We start from the raw sequence: 23,979 nt of genomic DNA, 5'->3' as shown, positions 1-23,979 counted from the left end.
CGTTGATTTCATGAATATTCAATAGTTGAAGTAAACACAAAACCAAACCTTGGCCACGTGGAGAGAAACACGTAACGACTTTTGAGTCACTAGGGAATCCGTTGATAGTGACAACGTTGAGATTACACGTCGTGGTTGTAATTTTGTATAAAAGGAGCTTGCTGTTGCAGTGAAATACCAAGTTACAAGTCAGAACAGATCGAGAAACAAGCCACAATTTGCTAGGTTTGCAGATTTTTTTTCTAGACATCCATTAATAGAGACACAATAAATCCAGCAGACAGGAAACACGTCAGTCAGTGACCAACACTGAACAGGAACATATTACTAACGGTATTTTGTAATCATGTTTGGTGATTCCGGTACAGTTGCCGACGTGCGTCGTCTCCTAGCCAAGCAGAACACCCCGACCGATTTGTATTATTCGCTGGGATTGGAAAGTTTGGAATCAACCCTCATCAACTCTCTAAGATACCTGATGAATTCACCCCGTGAGATGCTTGCATGTGAAGAAGACAACAGTGATGTTGAGGCTGGGTTTGAGGATGAAGAGATCGAGGGTGAAGGGAGGATTGAGACAAGACAAGACAACTTCCTCATCAGGACCGAGATGGTGCCACAGCTGGAGCAGAACAGTAGAACAATAATTGGAGAAACACCATCAACAGACAGAGGACAAGTTGCAATCCACGAAGAACATGATGAGGAATGTCAGTGCAGTCAAGAAAACACTCAGGAGGATGATGGGCTTCATTTACTGCAGCTACCTGTAAGTTCTTTTCATCTGATTTTCATGTTCATATTTTAGTTTCTAGTTTAAATTCTTCTCAGTAGTGTCTTGATATAATACTTGATTTACAAATGCTATACATTATTTTCACATCTTATTTTCACATCCTGATTCTTGCCGCTCAATTTATGTCTGCGTTTAAATTGTTTCTCACTGTGCAAACAATTACTAAGTGTATTAAATCCATAAACACTGATGTTCTTGAGTTTGTTACTTGTCTTCTTCCCAGATCCAAGCCATGCTTCACATATTCTCCTTCTTGGATGCCAGAGACATCTCGACCGTTGGATCTACCTGCCGGCAATGCTACAGCCTCTGTGCTGATCAAATACTATGGAGGGACTTCCTAGAGAAAGATAAGTTGCTATGGCAACAAGTCAGCCATCGCTCCAACCCGGCTCTCTTCGAGGCTGTGAACTCTGACCTCACATACAGAGAGATGTAAGATAATTTAAATATTAGTTTCTGAGATGGCGGCTACAGCTACGCCTAAGGCTACGACTGTTGTAAGGGTGTTGCTAAGGATGTCCTATAGTAAAACGCATGGTGACGCGGCGACCTAGCAGTAGCCGTAGATGTGGCCGACAATCTGCCTTAAGTTTTAACATTCTCCTTCCTCTGGTTTTAAATATAGAATGTTTCTTTCTTTATAACTATTTTTGAATCATGAATGAAAATACAAAAATTAGTGTTTTTTTCCTCAGCCAAAATACTATTTAAATTGTTGTGGTACCCTCTGCTAGAATACAATAGTGTATACAATACTACCTCTAGTAGCTACTGGGCAATCTTGGTGGCCTAGTGGTACTCCTCCAGAATGAACCGATCCCGCCTGTCAATCAAACTGTGCGCGTTCACCCATTTGTCCAATCACAGCAATGATTGTGGTCGGACAAACTCGGTCGCGGCGTGCGCGTATATTTGGCACGCGCGGCAGAATCGTGCAGAATGTCACTGGGAGTGCTCGTACACGTGTCTTGCTCACGTGCGCGGTGGGCGGAGCTTAGTAGAAAGCCGGAACGGTTTATTGCAGAAGTCGTTGGTTCAAACCCCTCCCCACGCCTGTAAATGATTGTCCGCAGGACTGAGGAAAGGATACAGTATGATTAAAAATATTGGTGTATGATTAAGAATACAAATAAGATTGATTTTTTATTTTTATATTTTTATACAGCTATATGAGATGCAGTCCTCAATTCCAGCAGGAGTCATCCGGCTTTAACCTTTTGAAGCTTCCTCAGCTTCTCTGGTCTTTCATTCCGCACAAACCTCCTAAAGTTGTCATGTTTGGGCCCGGGTTAGAGTCCAGCACCTCCACATTAGTCAGGAAGTTCCTCGGTGAAGCCTCAGATGTCTTCAAGGTTCGTGGAGTCTTTCCGGCGGAGTTACCAGGTAGTTGTACATCAATCAACTATCACCATGTTTTGCACATGCTGTAGTTAGTTACCTGCGCCCAGTTTCATAGAGCTGGATCTTCTTTATCCACGGTCACTCCCCTAGGCCCAAACCTTTCAACCTAGTATTAGCCCCCCCCCCCACTACTTTTTTAGACTGCTTTGGGTCATCTATACCCTCAGTGCCCTAGTGACTGGGGTCCATGGGTTTTGTACACCCTCGGTGGCAAATGGCCCCCTCGGCTTTGCCTCGGGTGCCATTTTCCCCCGCGGGTGTACAAAACGCCACGGATCCCGTCACAGTGTACAACAATTGTAGAATGTTATCAAAAATAAAAATAGTATGTACACTTTTCAAACATTCGTATTATTGTTTAAATTTTAAATTTTACTGTTCATTGATTTGTTTGTCATCAGGTGTTGGAACTGGATTTAACGTGTCAATGAATGGCAAGGTGGACTTGAAGTTAATTACATTGTACTCTGGAACAAGGTAATTATTAACTTTATTATTTGTATTCATATTCTGACACTTAATATTGTGTAGTTTCCATCTACCCAATAAAACAATATGTCTGTCATGCTCATTGCTTTTTACTTAGGATTATTCCAGTAAATTAATCTACAAAATTACTTACCCCAAAAACTTAAATTGGTGAGAAGCACTGCAGCTATTGAAAGCAAAGACTATTTCGAGAAAGGATTTCAGATCCCCTAAAAGTAAATAGTTTTGACAAAATGTTCACCCCTAAACATTTGAATCTGAAATGATTAGTCTCTCAGATTTATGAGGTTTGGTCAGCTCACTATTGATGGGGAAATACAGTGAAAGTTTTTCGCTGTTTACAGGAGTAATTCTGCTGAAACTCACTAGTGACTTTTATTGTGTGTTTCTTATATGCCTTAAAGCAAACTATGGCTCTATCTTTAAAGACAGTGGACACTATTGGTACATGTGTGTAATTACTCAAAATAATTATCATCAAAAAACCTTTCTTGGTGAAGAGTAATAGGGCGAGGTTGATAGTATAAAACATTGCAAGACACGGCTCCCTCTGAAGTAACATAGTTTTAGAGAAAGAAGTAATTTTCCACGAATTTGATTTTGAGACCTCAAGTTTAGAATTCGAAATCAAGCATCTGAAAGCACACAACTTCGTGTGACAAGGGTGTTTTTCTTCTTTCATAGTTATATCTCGCAACTCCGACGACCAATCAAGCTCAAATTTTCACAGGTTTGTTATTTTATGCATATGTTGAGATACACCAAGTGAGAAGACTGGTATTTGACAATTACCAATAGTGTCCACTGACTTTAAGAGTCATAAGATAATTAAACATATGAACATAGTTGGACAGCATGGATGTAATCAAAAGGGACCTCTCCAGACTAGGCACTGGGTGGTCTGTGGAGGAGGCAGAAGTGGCAGCTCAAGATTAGTCTATTTGGAAGCTGCTCACAAGGGCCCATTTACATAAAGTTGTTTAGCAGAAAATTCTGTTAGACAAATTGCTTCGCTGAGCAAACATTGAGTAGGGCACCAGTCACAGCAATGTAAAGTTAATGTAGAGCAAAACTTTTCTGTGCTAAGCAAAGTTTTGGGGCTTACAGGTTTTATGAAATTGGGCCCAGTCGGGAAACTGGGTCAGCAATGCATGATGGTGACTGATGATGATTGTAGTATATTTTGTAAACTTTTTTTTTCTATTTTGTTTCAGGCAAGATCGAGAGAATACAGCAGCGGCTGGTAACCGAGCTCAGAGAAATCGTCTATTGCAACCGGTCCTATCGGGGTCTGTTTCTCCAAGTGGGGAAGAAGGATGTTCGGATAGTATAGACTATGAACCCAAGTCAACAATCAAAGAACTCTGCAGGAATGTTGATGCATTTATTTTTGTGGTGGATGCATCACTTCAACAGCAAATAAGTAAGAGTTATAAACATGTCTTAATCCCATGTCTTAATCCGCCTTTTTTTCTAAACGACAATTATTTAAAAGGGTAAGATGGAAATAACAACTGTCAAAAAGAGAAAACTGTAAACCAATGACTATTTTTTCATTCTTAACAGCAGCGGATGCGAAGCCGGAGCTTTTCGCTCTGATGGAGGAGCGTTGGACAAGCTCAAAGTGCCCTCTTGTGATTCTGTCGTGCGTTCCTGATTCAACAACAAGCAAAGTGCCATGTGTTACTCTCGCTAAACAGCTGGATCTTCATAAACTCAACAGAACATGGAAAGTAAGTTAACTTAAAATGAGTCAGTTTTCCTGTGAACTTCCAAAAATATTGGCGACAAAATCTTTACTGTTCTTGGTAGTATAATTTTGTAGAGTTTTTTTTTTTGCATTGCTGGTTTTGTTCTTTGTAAAATTTCAACGTTATTTCATTTGTAAAGGAGAGTTTCTTCTGTCCTTTAGTTCTTTACTTTTCAATATATAAACAACAAATTATGTTTTTTTATGCAGAGAATTTGTTCTGGAGTAAAACTCACATTGAGTCAGCATATTATTTTGCACTTTTTCATCACTTTACAAAATATAATATGGAGAAACATTGTATTTGATGTATCATTTAAAAGATTTTGAAAGTTAATGTCCCATTCTGCTTAAAGCCATTATACACTTTCGGTAAACAGTATTGTCCAAGTCCCACACTTCGTGTATCACAACTTATATATAAAATAATAATCCTGTGGAAATTTAGGCTCAATCGGACATCGGAGTCGGGAGAAAATAACGGGAAAACCCACTCCTGTTTTCGCGCGTTTCGCCGTGTCATGACATGTGTTTATAACAAATCCGTAATTCTCGTTAACGAGAATTTATATTGTTTTACCGTTTTCTCAAAAAGTAAAGCATTTCATGGACTAATATTTCAAGAGAAGTCTTTCACCATTACCTTCTGTAAACCCTGTAAATTATTTGTAAATCTGTGAACTTTTTTTTTTTTTTCTGTACCGAAAGGGTCCAATGGCTTTAAGTGAAGTTGCTATAATTTATCTTCTTCAGTGAAAGCTTTTTCTTTTTGAAAGTTTAATTAATTCATAAACCAAATCGATTATTTGATTTTGTCAAATTAAAAATTAAATAATTTCTTTATCATTTACAGATGTTTGATGTGGATGTCAATAGCTTGTCAGGAGCTGTAGAAGCAATAACCTGGTTGGTTGGAAGTGCTCAAGGGAGGTAGTTTTCAGCCAATCACAGCACATCTTATAAAACAAGGACTTTATTTTTGTATTAATTATATCAGCTATGTAAACTCACAACCAAATAGGTCCAATGGTGTAAAAAAAAAATGCTTTCAGGTTATTTTTATGAGTAACACTTTGTTGATGTGGCTCTATTACCAGTCGCTACAGATAGTAAGCAAAGAAAAACAAGTTTGTTGTGTGACACAAATGTGTTTGTCTCAAGTGAAAATCCTGAACTCCAAGCTTCGAAATCACAACATTCTTCCATAGGAACTGTTGTCCTTTTCTTTTGCAAATAGAGCAAGGCTCAAATTTTGGTGAAAATTCCAAATGACTGCACGAATGGTAGCTCCACATTTTTTTAATGCACCAGACATTTTTGTACAAGACCAGAGTCAAATTGAGGGAAAAAAACCCTTACCAAGTCCTGATATAGACTTGTGGACAAGTCATTAAATGTCTGTCGTGGTGATAGCGTTCCGACTCTATATTCCGAATCTCCCCGCGATTCCCCCGGTATTCTTGCGAGACTGCTGGCCCCGCAAGACCTGGGCCCAATTTAATAGCGCTGCTGAACGGTAAGCAAACTTTCAAGCTTACTGTAGCAGAAAATTTGGCTATGTTGCAAGCGCATTTCACAGGTTAGCAGAAAAATTGGGCAGTAAGCAACAGAAGGTTAGCAAGCCTTTTCGTGTGCTTACGGTAAGCAGCGCTATGAAATGGAAATCGCACAGTACGCACAAAATCGGCCGCTAAGCAGCGCTATTAAAGTGAGCCCTGATGTAGAGATGGTCAAAGAACTTTGAACATTATAAAATACCGTACATCCTTTTTACAGTATTGTAAATAGCAAGTTTTATCTTTGGGGTTTTTTCTGTAAATAAGCATAGTTTATGTAAAAAAGGGAACCTGCATAGGACAAAATAAATATCACACAATTTAAATAAAATTGTTTGAAGTGTTTTATTCCAATGATAGTGTAATAAATACATTACAGATATGAAGTACAAGTTAGTTATTTGACAGAATATCGCTAAATAAAGCATTAAAAAAAAAAATCATTTGTACATAGCCATTACCATAGATTATGTACATCGCAAGTCAAGTTTCGCACCAACACTGTTGGAAGGCAAAATAAGGCCACATGGCGCCTTTTTGTATGGGGCCGATTCTGGCGTAACAAAAAGACAATTTTTGATGTCTGCCTTGTGCACAACAATTCAGGCGTTTACCAACCAATAGTGTATGTATGCACACCTGAATACCAAGTACCAAGTAAAGATGGTCAACCAAGCTCTTGTATTTAATGCTGAATTTCTAGACCATACTTTTTTTCACTAAAGGTGAAAGAAAAAAAACCCAGATTGCCAATAAAAAGCTTGACAAACAAAAAGTGTCTGTTCAACGGTGTTTTTGTTTACCCCCACATGATTGTTTCGCAGTGAATCAAACATAAACAATCTTACATGCCTTGCTTGGCATGGTTAAGGCCCGGTCCCACTGCAGCGATAACAAGAACGATAATGATAACGACGCAAAGAGAACGCGTTCCATTGGCTGAATGAGCTTGTGCGTATTTTGCGTGGAGCAATTTAACTAATACAAACTGTCCTCTGTGCGTCGTGATCATTCTCGCTGCAGTGTGACTCTGCCTTTACAATAGTACAAGAACCAAGCATGCAGAGAATTTATTTCCAACACCTGAGTGACATATAAACAAACCACTTCTTACTGAAAAATACGCCTTTACAAATTAAATTTTGTGAAAGAGAGGTCAAACTCCCCCCATTTCAGTGCTTCCATCCTTGTGTTTCTTTCTTTTGAAAATTATATAAAAATCTAAAAACAAAACAAACATTACTCCTATTGCCCACTAGCATAACATGGACGCAGCTTCACACAATACGCATCTACCGTTTCCACCATTTCGGGAGTCAGGTTCTTGGTGTACCTTTTCTTAACTCCCAAAATGGTAGCCTTGCTCAAGGCAGTCGCATTATTCGCTCCGAAAAGACGCCGCTGTAAACTCACCCGTATACCCTGTGCGTGGTGCGTGCGATCACACCGCATGACCCACCCGTATACACACTGTCACATCGTACGACTACTGTGCACACAAGTCATCCGCACTCGTACCACTAACCGCATGCGGAGGCCTGACGGCCGACGCATGCGGATAGTGTACGGGGGCATCGTGTCGTGCGATGTTACGCACAGTGAATACGGGTGGGTTTTTATACAGAGGCAGTCTTTTTTCGGAGTGAATAATTCGACTGCCGAAGAGGTGGACAAAATGGGTGTTGTGCAATGGGTTCATATCACATACTACACTGGTATTATCATTACTCTGTTGAGACTTCATTTACTGTGGAATTTAAATGTTTAAAGGAACATTACAGAATTGGTTTTTGCTAATGAAACAGTTGCTGGCAATGTAAGCACTTTATGTAATCCACGATATACATAAACTGGCAAATCTGAAAAAGTTTGAGATCGATCGGCCATCTGGGTCGCGAGAGAATAGTGTAAAACTGATTATTGTGTTTTTTGTCCTACAAAAGTTACATAGACCCTTTAATGTTAGTAATTGAAAGTAATTTATAGTACATTGTTACAAACCAAAGGATCTGTTAACGCTATTGAACATGTTTGATTAAATTCGTAAAATTAAGTGTCATGTCCCTTTGAATACATTATCAGCATAATTTAACATTCTTTCTATTCCAACAGTTAATCAGCAACTCAATGATCTTCAAATTACCAGTTATATTTTTGAATAATTTATATTGTTAAAAAAAAAGAATTATCAGAAAGCATTAGGTGGGGTAAATATATGCAATCAAATTAAATCAACAAATATCACCTTAACATAAATAACTTAAATTGATAACAAACTCCAAAAACTAATTTATACTACACCACTGAACTGTGGTATCATTGCATGATTGTTTAATTATGCAATTCATGACCACAGTAATGATTTAAAGTGAAAGGTACACAGGGGGAAGGGGGGGGGGATACAAGCTGAAACAAAAGTTCAGTTATTGCATCTTTAAAAAAAAGACAACTGTGAAGTTGAGATACAAATTGTGTTATATCTACATTGTGCAGTGTCTCAAAAGTCTACCTCTGTGTGCACATTTTTATATACAAAGATTCCAGTGAGTTAAAACCAACAGTTCTTTTCAGAACCACCCCAACATACTAGAGTCAATACATGGTGTTACCGCAAACCTTTCCACAGGGCTGTATGCTTCATTTTTGAGAGGGCAAGGGCACCAAGGCATTTTCTTCTTGGTAAAGGGCACCCTATGATGAAATTGCAAATCTGACTGCAGCATTTCAAGGGCACCAAGGCAATGACCAGGGGACATGGTGGCAAACGCCTTCGTTGCCTCCGTGAAGTATCGGGCCTGTTTCCATATCGTAATTCCACCATGCAATGCATATAATTGGGTCCCAGAATTGATCACTGTAATAACCTATCTTTCTGAAAGGTTGTATATACTCAGCGCCTTGGGTGCCTTGTTTGGTTGATACATGCGCTATATAAGACTTTGATATTATTATTAAAGCTTCAAATCCTACTTAAGATTCCAGTATTTACACCACAGACTTGTTGGGAAAATACAAATTCTACATGTACCTTATACATTTCATTAACTTGTAAAAATTTCCTGCAGTTTTCAATAACTCTATTAAAAACCATTGTCAATTGAGCAGTGTAAAGGCCGGGTCACACTGCAGCGGTAACGAAAACGATAATGATCACGCTGCAAAGATCGCGCATTCTATTGGTTGCATGAGCGTGCGCGTGCTCTGCGTTGAGCAATTCAACCAACAGAATGCGTTCTCCTTGCGTTGTGATCGTTATCGTTTTCGTTATCACTGCAGTGTGACTCGGCTTAAAGGGGCCGTTCAGAACACTCAATTGAGAGGTTACTTAATAATAACAAACAGTTTTCAATAATAATAATAATATAATAATAATTTGGCGGGGCTAATCGTCCTTACTCGCAGCTAAGAGCTGAATTGCGAAGGACACGGCTACGACGTGTTCGAGAAGCAGGCATGCAAGGGCGCATTCAGCTGCCAGCCACATCAACCCATTATGACCACGGAGCACAGCCAAGATCGAAAGTGTTTGATTTTTTCCTGAGGGAGGAAAACGGGATAGTCTGGAAAACCCTCGCGGCACAGCAGAGAACCAACGCACAACTCAACTCACATATGGCCCGGACCGGGAATCGAACCGGGGTCACCTTGGTGAGAGGTGAGCGCTTTACGCACAAGCCAATCGTGCCACCCTAATAAATCCACTCAATAAAATGAAGAAAAAAGAAAAAAAGAATAAATACATAAAAACAAACAACTACAGACCCTAGGATGATATCCTCTTCGGAAAATTCTAAGGCCTACCTCAAATGCTTGGTGTAAATACATAGTACCTGTAGATTAAACAACATTTTGCAGAATTTCAGAGGCTACTTTTTGTATAACTTGCATTGCCATGACGATTTGATCATCGGTTGGGGCTATACCCACTGCAATACGGATGCTGTAAGAAAAGAAAGCAAAATTGGGTTTAGTTAAAGGCAGTGGACACTATTAGTAAGTATTTAAAATAATTATTAGCATATTACCTTACTTGGTGACGAGTAATGGGGAGAGGTTGAATGTATAAAACATTGTGAGAAATGGCTCCCTCTGAAGTAATGTAGTTTCCGAGAAAGAAGTAATTTTCCCACAAATTGATTTTGAGACCTCAGATTTAGAATTTGAGGTCTCAAAATCAACCATCTAAAAGCACACAACTTTGTGTGACAAGGGTGTTTTTTCTTTCATTATTATCTTGCAACTTTGCCGACCAATTGAGCTCGAATTTTCACAGGTTTGTTATTTTATGCATATGTTGAGATACACCAAGTGAGAAGACTGGTCTTTGACAATTACCAATAGTGTCCAGTGTCTTTAACACAAATGCCCCGCAAGCCAGTCTGTTTCTTGATATTGTACCTAGATGATCCCAAAGCCTTCTGGGGATCCCAAGACCAATCCACACACCAAGTTTAGCGTTTATATGTGAAGTCCTACTTGACTTATAGACTTGGCTTCCGTCTGTATTCGCAAGGGTAAAGACAAGTACCTACTACTCAGATCCAGTGATTCCATTGGATACAATGATATCGTTGGATTAACATGCACAGTGACATGAGCTTTCCATAGATGCCCCACTACCCAGGGCCTTGATCTAATTTTTTTGTATTACATTTTCTATATTTATTGGTTTATTTCATAAAAACATTACAAAGGAATGAACAGTATGACAACCAATATGGCATGTATGGTTGAATTGCACTAGAACATGTACAATATAAAAAAATTATTAAAAAGAAGCTAAAAGGTTTAAAAACAGTTTAAACACACAATAGATAATTAGCAAGTATTAAAAACAATCAAAACAACAAACAATCGACCAGCACTTAACCAAACAGAAAGAGACTTTACAAAAATCAACGTAATCAAAGGGACACATTGTGGGTAGAAAAGCCAACATTTAAACCGATACAGTTCAACTTAAAAGAATTTAAAAAAAACACACCAACAACTCGGACATGAACCACTCGGACCTGACTTACCTTGGAGGAATAAGAAAGGCTTCTTCTTCTTCTAAATAACACGCTGTAGTAAGAACCACACCTTCATCCAATGCCTGTTGAGATAAAGTCATTCGGAAATTAGTCAATCTAATGTTTAGTTTGGGACACCAACTAAAATCAACAAAACTAAAACTACAAAAACAGTTAGCTGTGTCTGAATAGGCAACTATGGCGACGGCTAGATCACCTCGTCATCATGCTTTGAAGTATAAGACATCCTGAGTAAAATCCTTAGCAACAGACATAGCGTGTCATGGCCGAGCGGTTAAAGGCAGTGGACACTATTGGTAATTGTCAAAGACTAGCCTTCACAGTTTGTGTATCTCAACATATGCAAAAAATAACAAACCTGTGAAAATTTGAGCTCAATCGGTCATCGAAGTTGCGAGACAACAATGAAAGAAAAAATAACCCTTGTCACACAAAGTTGTGTGCGTTTAGATGGTTGAAATCAAATTCGTGGAAAATTACTTCTTTCTTGAAAACTATGGCACTTCAGAGGGAGCCGTTTCTCACAATGTATTATACCATCAACCTCTCCCCATTACTCGTCACCAAGTAAGGTTTTATGCCAATAATTATTTTGAGTAATTACCAATAGTGTCCACTGCCTTTAAGAGCACTGGATTCAATCTCTGGTGTTTGACCAGCAGAGTGTGGGTTCGAGTCCCGGTCGTGACACTTGCTACGCAAAATTGACAACACACAATATGTACCTTGTCTACGATGGACTCCAAGAGTTTGGTTATTTCCGGACGAGTCTTGTCCCCACACTCTCGTACTTGTAGATGCTTGATTGGTGATACGGGCTCACCGACTAACTTCAACTCTGCAATCCTGTTGTGTCCAAAATAATCAAAACTTTAATAACTTTTACTCGCTATAAGAGTTCCCCAGCGCTCAACGCAGAACAAATAACACATGAAGTAAAATTTTACTCATAAATACCTGGGACAAGTTATAGATTCTGATTGGTTGGGAGAAGATCATGTGGCCATGTTTAAACATGCAATATAAACACAGTTGAATTTTCAACTTACGGTTAACTTATGACTGGCGTTTTATGAAAACGATAAGCTTAATTTCTGTCAACAACTACAGAAATAAGTAGGATATGGAACTTTGCATGGTGGAAGTAATTAACTATGAGAGGTTTGCGGGTTTCACCATGTGAAGATCTCTTTTGAGAAGTGTTGGTTAACTGAAAAGAACCAGCCGTCGATTTCACCAAACTCTCCCTAACTTAAGATTAATCTTAGGACTTAGGATGAGTTGAGTCCGGCATCCAAATACGTAGGACGAAATAAACCCATCCTTAGTACGGACGGGTTACTCGTCCTAACTTGAGTTAGGATAATTTTGTGAAATCGGCTGCAGTATAGTTAACAATTCATCGCTTTTTTCAGTATGCTCTGATTGTCTTCAGTGGAAGTATAGAAATATCATCATTGGACTTATCATCATTGGTGGTTTTGGAAATTAAACTAGAGTTGAGAGGGTTGTCTTACTTTGAGAGTTCTTCATGTACAAACTGTGATCTCTTCTGTAACCTGACTGCCATAGTAGGGTCTTCTTCCATCAAGTCTAACGCTGCCATAGCGGCCGACGCAAGCATTGGAGGAAGCGAGGCGGAGAAGCAATACCCAAGACCCGATAAACGCTGTAAGTAATAAATATAACAAAATAGATGATATACAGTAGTACCCCATGAGGAAATTGTAAATTTCTGCTGGAGCATTTCAATGGCAATAAGGATATGACCAGGGGGCTTGGAGGCAAGCACCTTTGTTGCCCCCACGAGGTATCAGGCCTGGATCAAGGTTCGTTGGAAGGAATTTGTGTGAAGAAATGCATATCAAAAAGCTTTGAGATTCATTGAGCTTTACGTCAGAGTTAATTAATGTAGTGTTTCTCTTCGTAATGGCTTCAAAGAAATTAAAGAAAAATGACTTACTTGGTGATCAACAACAAACTTGGAGCCAACACAGAATCCTCCGAGGGTTCCCAGAGCAGTTTCCATTGAAGCAGAAATAAGATCGACATCAGTCACCTGCAATACAATCAACAAATACATTCACAGATTATTACTGCCGGCAAATTTCATTGTTAGCGTAACCTATGCACTACAAAACAAATGCCAAAAAATTATAATCTTGGTAGGTTTTGATCAGAATTTTGACGGTTGGCGGTTGTCACGATTTCAGAAGAAACTTTGAAGCCACTATGAAAATAATAATAAAGCTTTTATAAGGCGCACATTCCTGTAAACAATTTAAAGGTGCCGGTCACGTTAAGTTCAAGTATTGTCAATATGTTGGGCAAGCGAGCTTGAACAAGAGTGTTTTAAGCTTCTGCTTAAAAAGAGTGATGCTGTGCTGTGTCTGAGGTCTTCTGGAAGTGAACTCCAGAGTCTTGTGGCTATGTTGGAAAAGACCCTGCCCCCGAAGTTAGCTAGGCGAGTTTAAGGAACATGCAGTGTATTGCTGATAGATCACAGGCCTGGGGTGGATAGGACTGGTCTTAAGTTAGGATGAGTTACTGGGCTTAACTTAGGACTAGTCCTATCTCATAGCTTTGCCTAGGACTAGTCCTAAGTTAGGACTACCTTTGTGAAATCCACCCCTGGTCTACTTGTACAGGGCATCAAGAAATAACTTGATCTCAAACTAAATTTATCTCAAACTAAACTTACATCAATTCCGCAGTGCTGGGTGACACCAAGTCCTGTTTTACCAAGAACACCGAAGGACATACTCTCATCCAAAAAGATACGCACTTTGTACTTGTATTTGAATTCCACCTGGGGGGTGGGGGGGAATAAAAATGCATAGAACCAATTTGGTTACGAGAAGCAGCTGTGTAAAATCATATTTAAAATTTGACAGTTTTACGTATAACATTTTTAGAGTATATAATTTTGAAACGTTTCATTTTAGTTTCTATAGAACTTTATTTGTCATTTAATACACAAATTCTTAAAGCACTTACCAGTTTATCGATGGGTGTGATTTGGCCTGTGTTTGTGTACAGCCCTTCGACGACCATGAACTTGCGAGTCTTCTTAGCCTTTTTAGGATTCTGCATAGAAGATACACAAGAAGATGTTATTAAGACCAACATTATTTGGGTACATTTTGCATTCTCAACTGGTTGCATTCTCAACTGGTTGCATTCTCAAGAGGTTGCATTCTCAAATGGTTGCATTTTCAACTGGTTGCATTTTCAATTGGTTTCATCCTCAGTTGATGGCATTCTCAATAATGGTTGTATTCTCAATATTGGTTGTATTCTCAATTGGTTGCTTCACCAAGTTGTTGTATTCACAATTGGTTTCATTCTCAATTGGTTGTGTCACCAATTGTTTGCATCCGCAATTGGTCTGAAAAGAACTCTGCTATACACAAAGACAACCAAAGGCCAAAAGATATGATTTTCAAAATAGATAGTTTCTTGGAAGGCACTAAATACTAAACTCCACAGCGGTTCGGCCCATCGGAGAATACCCGAGCGAGAATGACCTTATGATGTCATTTTGCATATGCTTGCATCTTTTAGACATGAAAATATTAACAACCAGGTCCTAGTGGTTAGACCACTCTTATGTAACAACTCCCCAAACCTGCTGCTACAAATGTACTTGAATAAAGAGGTCTGAAGCAGTGCTTGCATCTTTTTAAAAACATGGAAAATATATACAACCAGGTTCCAATGGTTAGTCCACTCTTATGTAACAACTCCCCAAACCTGCTACTACAAAAGTACTTGAATAAAGAGGTTTAAAGCAGTGCTTGCATCTTTTAAACATGAAGATATAAACAACCAGGTCCCAGTGGTTAGTCCACTCTTATGTAACAACTCCCCAAACCTGCTGCTACAAATGTATTTTAATAAAGAGGTCTGAAGCAGTGCTTGCATCTTTTAAACATGAAAATATTAACAACCAGGTCCTAGTGGTTAGTCCACTCTTATGTAACAACTCCCCAAACCTGCTGCGTGGGGGATTGTCACGAACCGTGCTGGAATATTCCGGGAGGACAAGAAAAGTTCCGAACCGCTGTAGAGGTTAGTTTTTAGTGCCTTCCTAGTTTCTTGTCTGAGTTCAAGTGGGAAGAGGTTCTAAGGAAATGGCCGAGCATGTTTTTACATGGTGTCTATTTCCTCAGATTTTATGATTCTTGTATGTACTTTATTTGTTTTTGTCTACTAGCTGTCTTTTAAAGGCAGTGGACATTATTGGTAATAATATTTATTAGCATAAAAGCTTTCTTGGTGACGAGTAATGGGGAGAGGTTGATGGTATAACACATTGTAAGAAACGGCTCCCTCTGAAGTGCCATAGTTTTCGAGAAAGAAGTAATTTTCCATGAATTTGATTTTGAGACCTGAGATTTAGAACTTGAGGTCACGAAATCAACCATCTAACTGCACACAACTTCGTGTGATAAGAGTGTTTTTTCCTTTCATTTTTATCTCCCAAGTTCAATGACCGGTTGAGCTCAAATTTTCACAGGTTTGTTATTTCATGCATATGTTGAGATACACCAACTGTGAAGGCTAGTCTTTGACAATAACCAATAGTGTCCACTGCCTTTAAAGAATTTTGTGGATATTGTCCCATTAACACACCAAACCACATGTGAGAAACAACAATTACCACATGAGTGCAAGCAAAGTTGAATGTTGAGTGTTGAGGAGCAGGTTAGATGAGGAGCGAAGCCGTTTTGGAGGATGTGGAGTTGGGGGGGGGGGGGAGGCAAGAGAGTTGGGGGATACCTTCTTGTCTTCAACTGCTTGTTCTTCCAGCAATCTTTCTAGATCCTCCATGTCATTGTGTTTGAAGAATTTAATCTGGCTGCGTGAAGCTAAGAGGCCCATCTGTACTGCGAAGCACACTCCCTCATCGCTACATCAAATAATAATAAGGCGCTGAGTATATACAAACTTTCAGAAAGATAGGTTATTGCAGTGATGAATTTTTGAGACCCAATTAGTTAGCACCTTATAAGGCTTTACAAGGTGCTACGGCGCATTAAGCAGCCACAACCAGGAAAACCGGGGCGAACCCCTTCCCTTTTCGATAAGTTCACTGGGTTCTTTTACATGCGTTACACAACACATGGGACCAACGGCCTTACGTCCCATCCGAAGGACGAAGCAATGGTCAAGTGTCTTGCTTAAGGACACAAGTGTCACGGCTGGGGATTCGAACCCACACTCTGTTGGAGTTGGAGAACAGGTGCGTCTTGAGACCCTTTTTGAAGGACAACACAGTCTCAGCCTTTTTAATGAGGACAGGAAGACTGTTCCATAGGCGGGAGGGAGCAGTGGAAAAAGCTCTCTAACCGGCTTGTTTGCGTGAGATCGCATCATACCTTCAAAGGGAGTACGGACAGTCATGGATTTCAAAAAGTGAAGAGAGATAATCTGGAGCACTGTGGTTTAATGATTTGTAGGTATGGACCAGCGTGCGGAACTCAATGCGTTGGGCTATTGGGATCCAGTGTAGTTATCTTAGAAGTGGTGAGGTATGGGAGTGTATAGTAACAACATTGTAAATCATGGTACGCTTAATCAAGAACCAAATGAAAAACCCAATCAATCATACTACACTTCCAACTGACAAAACTTCAATTAGTACGTCTCAGTGTAACCTTGAGCCTACATAAATCCCTGTCCATAATCACCTTTCACCTTGCAGTCATTTCACTTAGAGATGTTCAGTCAAATCTTATGTACATACACACAAACAAATGCCACTGCTGGATGATGCGGACGACCTAACGAGCAGATGACAAACATCACCTCGGACAAATCAAAGCACAGATATGGAAAGCTTACCGTTGATATTAAGTAATAATTTTACTACTTTCTTACCAGAATATGATATCTCCTCTCTTGGAGTAGGCTGGGATGCAGCTAGCGACAGTTGAGAATCCGTAAGAGTACAGGATCCCTTCCTCCATGCCGAAGAAACTAGCAATACGCTGCTCAAAGTTCAAATGTACATCTACAAAGAAAACAATTTACACAATACGTTTTATGAGAAATCTCTTAACATAACAACGCTTGATGGCCACTTCAAGGCGAGGGCTACTCTATTTGGGCTGTTGACACAAGTAAAGCCTCACCTGGGCCCAATTTCATAGCGCTGCTTAATGGTAAGCAAATTTGCCTGCTTACTGTAGCAGAAAAATTTGCTTAAGCCTTAGCGTACTTCATGGGTTAGCAGAAGAATTTGGCGGCCATGTTGCGTGTTTACCGTGGATTTGCATTGTGACGTCATTTATTTTCAAGCAGTAAGCACCGGAAGGTTATCATGCCTTTTCTGTGCTTACGGTTAGCAGCGCTATGAAATGGAAATCGAACAGTAAGCACAAAATCAGCCCAAGCAAGTTACCACCTACTCCTGGGGCTGCAACAGGGTTACCCGCTACACAGTCCGTAAAAAGACTTTTAATGAAAAGTCTCCTAACATCACAAAGCTGGAAGGCCACTTTAAGGCGAGGGCTACACTTAACTGATTTGGGCTGCTAAATCAAACCAACTGCCACCAGGGGGCACAATGCCACCTACTCCTGGGGCTGCAATCAGCGTTACCCCCTACACAGTCCGTAAAAATCTTGGAAATGCTTGAAACACATTGACATTTGAATTCTCGCTCTGAGTGTGTGGGGATATAGAGGCCTGAGAAATTCAGACAATCTTTTGAGATCACATTCGTATGGATTATGAAAGGGGTAGCCCTGTTTCAGCCCTCGGAGTAGGTGGCAACGGCCTCTAGAAAATATAATTGTAGCCTACACCTTGAAGTGGCCTTCAGGCCTTGTGTGTCAGGCGACTTGCATAATAAACAAATAATATTTTAACATCTATTATATCGTTGCGGTACCCGCTGCCAAAACATAGGATTCGAACTGCCTCTAGCTACCGGGCAACCTCGGTAGTCTAGTTGGTAAGACACTGCTCTAGAATTGCAAAGGTCGTGGGTTCGAATCCCACCCGAGTAATATGCCTGTGATATTTTTTCACAGGACTCGGGGAAGTACTGAGCATACAGTGCAAATACACATCGGTGTATGGGTAAAAACCAAAATTAGTATAAAAAAATAATAATAAATAAAAATATAAAAAAATCCAGTTCTTATGACAATGTATGCAAAGGGGGTAAAGACATGAGAGTGATGTTTAGTCTCTCCCCAACTAACTTTGGAATACACATTCAGAATTTGTTTTCTTTCTCTCATTTATTATGGAGGTCAAATAGATTTGGAGAATGACGTCACAGGACTCTTACCCATCGTTCCATAAAACCCTCTAGGGCCACATGTTCCAACTCCGTACTTCTTCAGACTTTTGACGGCAGCGTCCTGTAATATTAGAAACAAAAACAGTAAAAACAGATGGTCATCTTAATATTAAGAAATCCATGAATGAAGGTATATTGTGCCGTTAAGTATGGTCATCCTTCTACCTTCACAGAGCACTAAGACCCACCATAAGATGAGCTATCAGAACGCTGAGCTCGGCCACCCTCTGTGTCGTCTGTGAATGCGGCGCATAGATACCCCGCGATACGCGCATCTGGCAAAATTATCATCGCGCGAGACGTGTGTATGGCAAAATGGCAAGATGTCAGCGCACATAGACCGTTTCTAGTGTTTGCATTGGTCAATGATTGTCATTGTATGGCAAAATTGTATGGCAAAATATTCTGCCATACACGCGTTACAAAAAATGGCGTATGCGCGTCCATAAAAATGGTCTCACAACGAAACCGCATGCACAATGAGACACTCAGCGTTCTCCGGATTCTATTTCTATGGTATTACCACAGTGATTTGTGTTTTGAAACCACACTTTGCTCATCAGTTAAGATTAATTCAAACTTAAGATCAATTTTAGCTCTTTGGAAATCAAGCCCAGATGCTCGCGCTAACATTATAATCTTATCATACCTCTGTCTCTTTCCTGCCCAGCATTCCAAGGAAGTTAAATGTTCCAAGATTGATTCCTTGCTTGCCATCAACTGTCAGCATGCTTCCACCCTGCCTGTAACAAACAAATAACCACAAATCAATAATTACATGATATTTTGTCCTCGGAAAAAAAAGTAGGAACATTTTACAGAGTAAATGGGCTGACCTAAATGAACACATGCTGATGCTTTTAATGGACTTTTCAGGCTTTTAAATCACAACTTGTCTGATTTTTTCCCAAGAGCAAACAAATTGGAAATCAGAGTAAAGTAGGAAGAAAATTATGTCTGAAGCAAGTGTTCTTTTAAGATTTGGAAATGATGGAAGAATTTTATATTTTGTTTGGGCTTTACTCTTGCATCGATATCAAAGTACCATTGAATCGATATTGAATGTGAAGCCAGGCCTGATCCTTCACGGAGGCAACGAAGGCGATTGCCTCCATGCCCCCTGGTCATTGACTTGAAGCCCTTGAAATGCTCCCGTATAAATATACATAATTTCCTCATAGGGTGCCCTTTGCCAAGGAGAAAATGCCTTGGTGCCTTTGCCCTCCAAAATTGAAGCATGACAGGCCTGAGAATGATTTTATTTCATTTCGCCTTTACTCTTGCACCGATATCAAAGCACTTTGCACCAATACTGAATGTGAAACCGTATTTGAATTTGTGGTAATGGCTATGGCTTTGACTGTTGCCAAGTATGTCCTATACTTCAATGCATGATGGCGCGGTAAGCCAGCTGTAGCCATAGCAACCACTTCGGACACGGCCTGAGCAGGGTTGTAGCTAGACCAATTTTAGTGGTGGGAAATAAATCAGCAAAAGGGGATCAGCAAAATTATGTTATGCTCACAAAAGAAAGTTGAATGGCCTTTTGTTTGTGTTCTTGCTCTGTGACATTTGATTCTCTTCATTATAAGCTGTGTCTCAGATCAATGCAGAGTGGACAATATTTGAAATCTGTGCTGGGCGGCATAATGTATTTTTCTCAGAGTGCTGGGCAAAAATCGCGAGTTCTGGGCAGGCCCGCCCAGGACCGCCCACCATGGCTTCAACACTGAAGCTGATATTGTGTTTGTGTTCTTACTGTGTGACGAGTTTGTACTTGACAGGTTCATAATCGGCAGGTAGCTTGGGTACCAGCGGCTCTGGGGTCCACTCTTCAATCAACTGGTCCTTCTCCTAGAAAAAAATGAATTCACAAAAATTTTATTTTGTGGCATGGGGGGCCAATGTGTAAGCACTCGCCCCTCACCAATGTGGCTCTGGTTAGATACCCAGCTAGGGCCATGTGGCAGTGTCATTGCCGAGCGGTTAAGAGCACCCGATTCAAGCACTGGTGTTTGATCAGCAGGGTGTGGGTTCGGATCCCGGTCGTGACACATAAAATTTGGGAGGTAGTGCTTTCTGCTCTACCGGCCAGGCTTCGAATTGATGATACCCAAGCCTACAGATCGTATGGACTGTGAAAGGGGGTAACCCTGATTCAGCCCTAGGAGTAGGTGGCAACGACCTCTGGAAAAAATAATTGTAGCCCACACCTTGAAGTGGCCTTCAGGCCTTGTGTGTCAGGCGACTTGCATAAAAAAAAATATAAAAAAATAATTGCGAGTTGGTTCTCTCTTACGCCATGAGGGTTTTTCTCTCTCGGCCTTTGGCTTTCCCCAAACACTATTGATCTCTGGCTGTCCTATGTGGATAAATATGGGTTGATGTGACTGGCTAAAAAGCAAAGAAAGTTGTAAATCAAAGTTTCCTGCTTAACAGCTTTATTGAAAGAAAACAAAGAGGACAAAAGAAAACCAACTATGAAAATGATTTTGACATGAGGTATAATTTGAGAGATCTTCGAAAAGACGGAATGGTTTATGAGGATCGAATGTTTGCTAACTAAAATGTTAGTGCGCACGCGCTGTGTGCAATTTACATATTTCATGGGAAGGGTCGTTTCTATTTCTTGACTTAAACAGTACATTTATTGATATGAACCATTTATAAGAACTGTACCTTTTCAGTGAGTTCTATTTTAGACTGAATTGAGTAACTCTTGGAGAACAGTAAGCGAACTATGAAGATAATCAGAACGCCTTCAAAGATGAGATGGTACATTGGTGCCTGTAGACAAAGGGAGAAATGAGATGTTTTAAAGGCAGTGGACACTATTGATAATTGTCAAAGACGAGCCTTCACAATAAAATAACAAACCTGTGAAAATTTGAGCTCAATCGGTCATCAAATTTTCAAGATAATAATGAAAGAGAAAAACACCCCGGTCACACAAAGTTGTGTGCGTTAAGATGGTTGATTTCGAGACCTCAAGTTCTAAATCTGAGGTCTCAAAATCATATTCATGGAAAATTACTTCTTTCTCAAAAACTATGGCACTTCAGAGGGACCCGTTTCTCACAATGTGTTATACTACCAACCTCTCCCCATTACTTGTAACCAAGTAAGGTTTTATGCTAATAAATATTTTGAGTAATTACCAATAGTCTCTACTGCCTTAAAATTAAAAATGTTTTTAATTCAAGATGTGTTATTATTGGCAGCACAAAACCGCCGAAATTGCATGACCAAAGTTCGCTGGCCTAAATCTGAAATCACTGGCCTCTGGTTTAGTGTTAATAGTGAGCCTTGCTGCCTTGTCCACATGCCACACAAAAGTTGTTTGAACCTTTCATGGTAAGATTCTCCAGCGAGATAACCTACCATTTGAAACCATTTAACTGCACAGTGTGAGCCATCATTAGGTGCTCCTTGTATATTGTCATATCACATCATGAGTATATAATAAGCCTTTTTCAGGGCTGTATGCTTCGTTTTTGAAAGGGCAAGGGCACCAAGGCATTTTATCTTTGGCAAAGGGCACCCTATGAGGAAATTGTAAATTCCTACTGGAGCATTTCAAGGGCACCAAGGCAATGGCAAGGGGCAACGGAGGCAATTGCCTCCGTTGCCTCGGTGAAGTATCAGGCCTGCTTTTTGACATATGGCGGACACAATGCTACAACACTGTAAAGTTGTGGTAAATTTGTGCGTGTTGACCATAGAAATAGAACGTATGTTATTCAGTGAAGTGCGCATTTTAGGCAACGCGGCGTTTACAAGTAAACCTAATGACTACCAACATGGTGAGCGTGGCATCAGTCGCGGAGTGTGACGCGCGCGTATCACGTCCGCCATACCTAAAAAAGGCTTATGAAATTGATTGTCACAGTTCAAGGCCTGGGCCAAGTTTCATAGAGTTGCTAAGCACAAAAATTTGCTTAGCATAAAATTTCTTCCTTGATAAAAACAAGATCACCAATTAAATTTCTACATAATTTTCAGGATAAGCGAATAGCTGAATACCACAAAGCAATAATATGCAACAAATGGAAATTAAGTTGGTAATCATGTTTTTTATCAAGAAAGACATTTCATGCTAAGCAAATTTTTGTGCTTAGCAGCTCTATGACATTGGGCCCTGGAATTTCATCTTTGAACATTTTGAAAAGGGCGTGGTGGCCATTTTCATTTTGCAAAGGGCACTTCAATTTGGACACCCCACAATGGGAAACTTTTGTTTTTCCTACACTCCATGATTATATAACGCATTTTTTCAACAGATTGAAGGCAATTTGGATATTTACAATTTTTCCACTTCAATGGTTAATTTATGATTTAATATGGTTTTTCAGTGCTTTTACAAAGTGTTGTTGTCCGTTCTGGCGTGTTCAGGTAGCATTCAGCCACCACCTTTTATTTAGGGGATTTACTTGATGTTTTAAATATTCTTACTTTTAATCGAGTGTTGGTTTGAAATTCCCTTTTAAAAAGATTCCTTTTGAGAAATTTTGACCGGTAAAAAGGAAAATTCAAGCCCATAATTCATTACGGGGACTGAATTCTCACACACTCATGCAGAAACTCCCGCCCGACAACGACACTTCTTTGTATTATTATCATAATAAGTGCCTTGCCTCTCTGCTTCTGGGGGCTGTAGTTTTCTGTCAAGTCTTTGTCTAAATATAATTTGACCTTAATAATTTAAGAATTTAACCTCCCCCCTCCCTTTTAAGTTTTAGTTAACCAAACAAAATGAAAAGGAAAAGAAAAAAAGAAAAGAATACATGAATAAAAAGAACAAATTATTTATCAATACAAATTAATAATGAACCCCCATATATATTGATAGGTTACGGCTAGCATTACTCATGGTCAGATGGTGGACTGGACTCTGAACTGAAACTTGAGAAAGTCACCTCCAGCCAGCCGTCCATTGCTATGGTTTGGTGGTTTGAATTTAACTTGTGTTTGCATTTAATCATGGAGCAATAAACTAGTTTATTGCTCCATGATTTAATATAGTAGGAATATAGGATGCAATGAAGTGAATGCCAATTGATTGGTGAACAAAAACTCACCTGCCGAAACGCCTCGAAAAGTTCCTCGAAACTCCATGGCTCTGGAGTGAGTAGCGGTAAAACGCTCTCCATATTGTCGTTCATAACACAAGCTTGACCGAAAGACCAGCAGAAGAACAAAATTTCATAAAGTTACGATAAAAAAATCCGGTTTGTTCTTTGGACTGTGACCCGGTTACAAATCTGCATACAAACACGACTTGTGTGTGATATTTTTGCGCATGATGTTTGGGCTAAGATTTGTAGTCAAAGCCGCTAAAGGTTTCATCATGATCCACTTGTTACAAGGGTTGTTTAGTCAAAGTTCCTTAATAATGTTTACAAACTTGACCTATATTTCTCTATTAATTTATAAAAAAACATAAATTGTATTTTTACAAGTTATTCGTGATAATATTTATTCATAAAAGTCTGTGTTTTTATTTACAGATTTTTATTTGCTCATATTTAATTTATAAATTACCCATTAATAAAATGAACTATTCCACTGACTCAACGAACCCAGCCCATAACTTTAGTCGTAGCCACAGTACTCGACCATAAAAAAATCTGCGCTTG

General features: G+C 39.6%; 2 protein-coding genes across 5 annotated transcripts; one reads left to right on the top strand and one right to left on the bottom strand.

Moving 5' to 3' along the window:
* Positions 1 to 74: 74 nt before the first annotated feature.
* On the top strand, positions 75 to 7,090 carry LOC139945782 (F-box only protein 4-like). Of its 4 annotated transcripts, XM_071943203.1 has the most exons (8): positions 75 to 225; positions 369 to 769; positions 1,020 to 1,231; positions 1,965 to 2,185; positions 2,602 to 2,677; positions 3,904 to 4,112; positions 4,256 to 4,422; positions 5,293 to 7,090. In XM_071943203.1, exons 2-8 carry the CDS (start codon positions 479 to 481, stop codon positions 5,371 to 5,373), a joined length of 1,257 nt encoding a protein of 418 aa, XP_071799304.1. In that variant the 5' UTR covers positions 75 to 225; positions 369 to 478; the 3' UTR covers positions 5,374 to 7,090. The 4 variants fall into 4 exon arrangements, with proteins under 4 accessions (XP_071799304.1, XP_071799302.1, XP_071799303.1 ...); XM_071943201.1 differs by having other exon boundaries at positions 75 to 769; positions 1,965 to 2,182; XM_071943202.1 differs by having other exon boundaries at positions 75 to 769; positions 4,259 to 4,422.
* On the bottom strand, positions 6,327 to 23,632 carry LOC139945781 (serine palmitoyltransferase 1-like). The gene is made up of 14 exons (XM_071943199.1): positions 23,422 to 23,632; positions 21,023 to 21,130; positions 20,103 to 20,197; positions 18,993 to 19,086; positions 18,332 to 18,404; positions 16,912 to 17,044; positions 15,811 to 15,940; positions 14,026 to 14,115; positions 13,730 to 13,837; positions 12,992 to 13,087; positions 12,546 to 12,697; positions 11,754 to 11,874; positions 11,017 to 11,090; positions 6,327 to 9,935 (listed from the first exon to the last, which is right to left on the bottom strand). Exons 1-14 carry the CDS (start codon positions 23,503 to 23,505, stop codon positions 9,833 to 9,835), a joined length of 1,461 nt encoding a protein of 486 aa, XP_071799300.1. The 5' UTR covers positions 23,506 to 23,632; the 3' UTR covers positions 6,327 to 9,832.
* Between the last annotated feature and the right edge of the window lie 347 nt (positions 23,633 to 23,979).

This window comes from Asterias amurensis, chromosome 13, assembly GCF_032118995.1.
Source record: "Asterias amurensis chromosome 13, ASM3211899v1".
Taxonomy (NCBI): Eukaryota; Metazoa; Echinodermata; class Asteroidea; order Forcipulatida; family Asteriidae; genus Asterias; species Asterias amurensis.
This window is presented reverse-complemented; position numbering and strand designations above follow the sequence as displayed.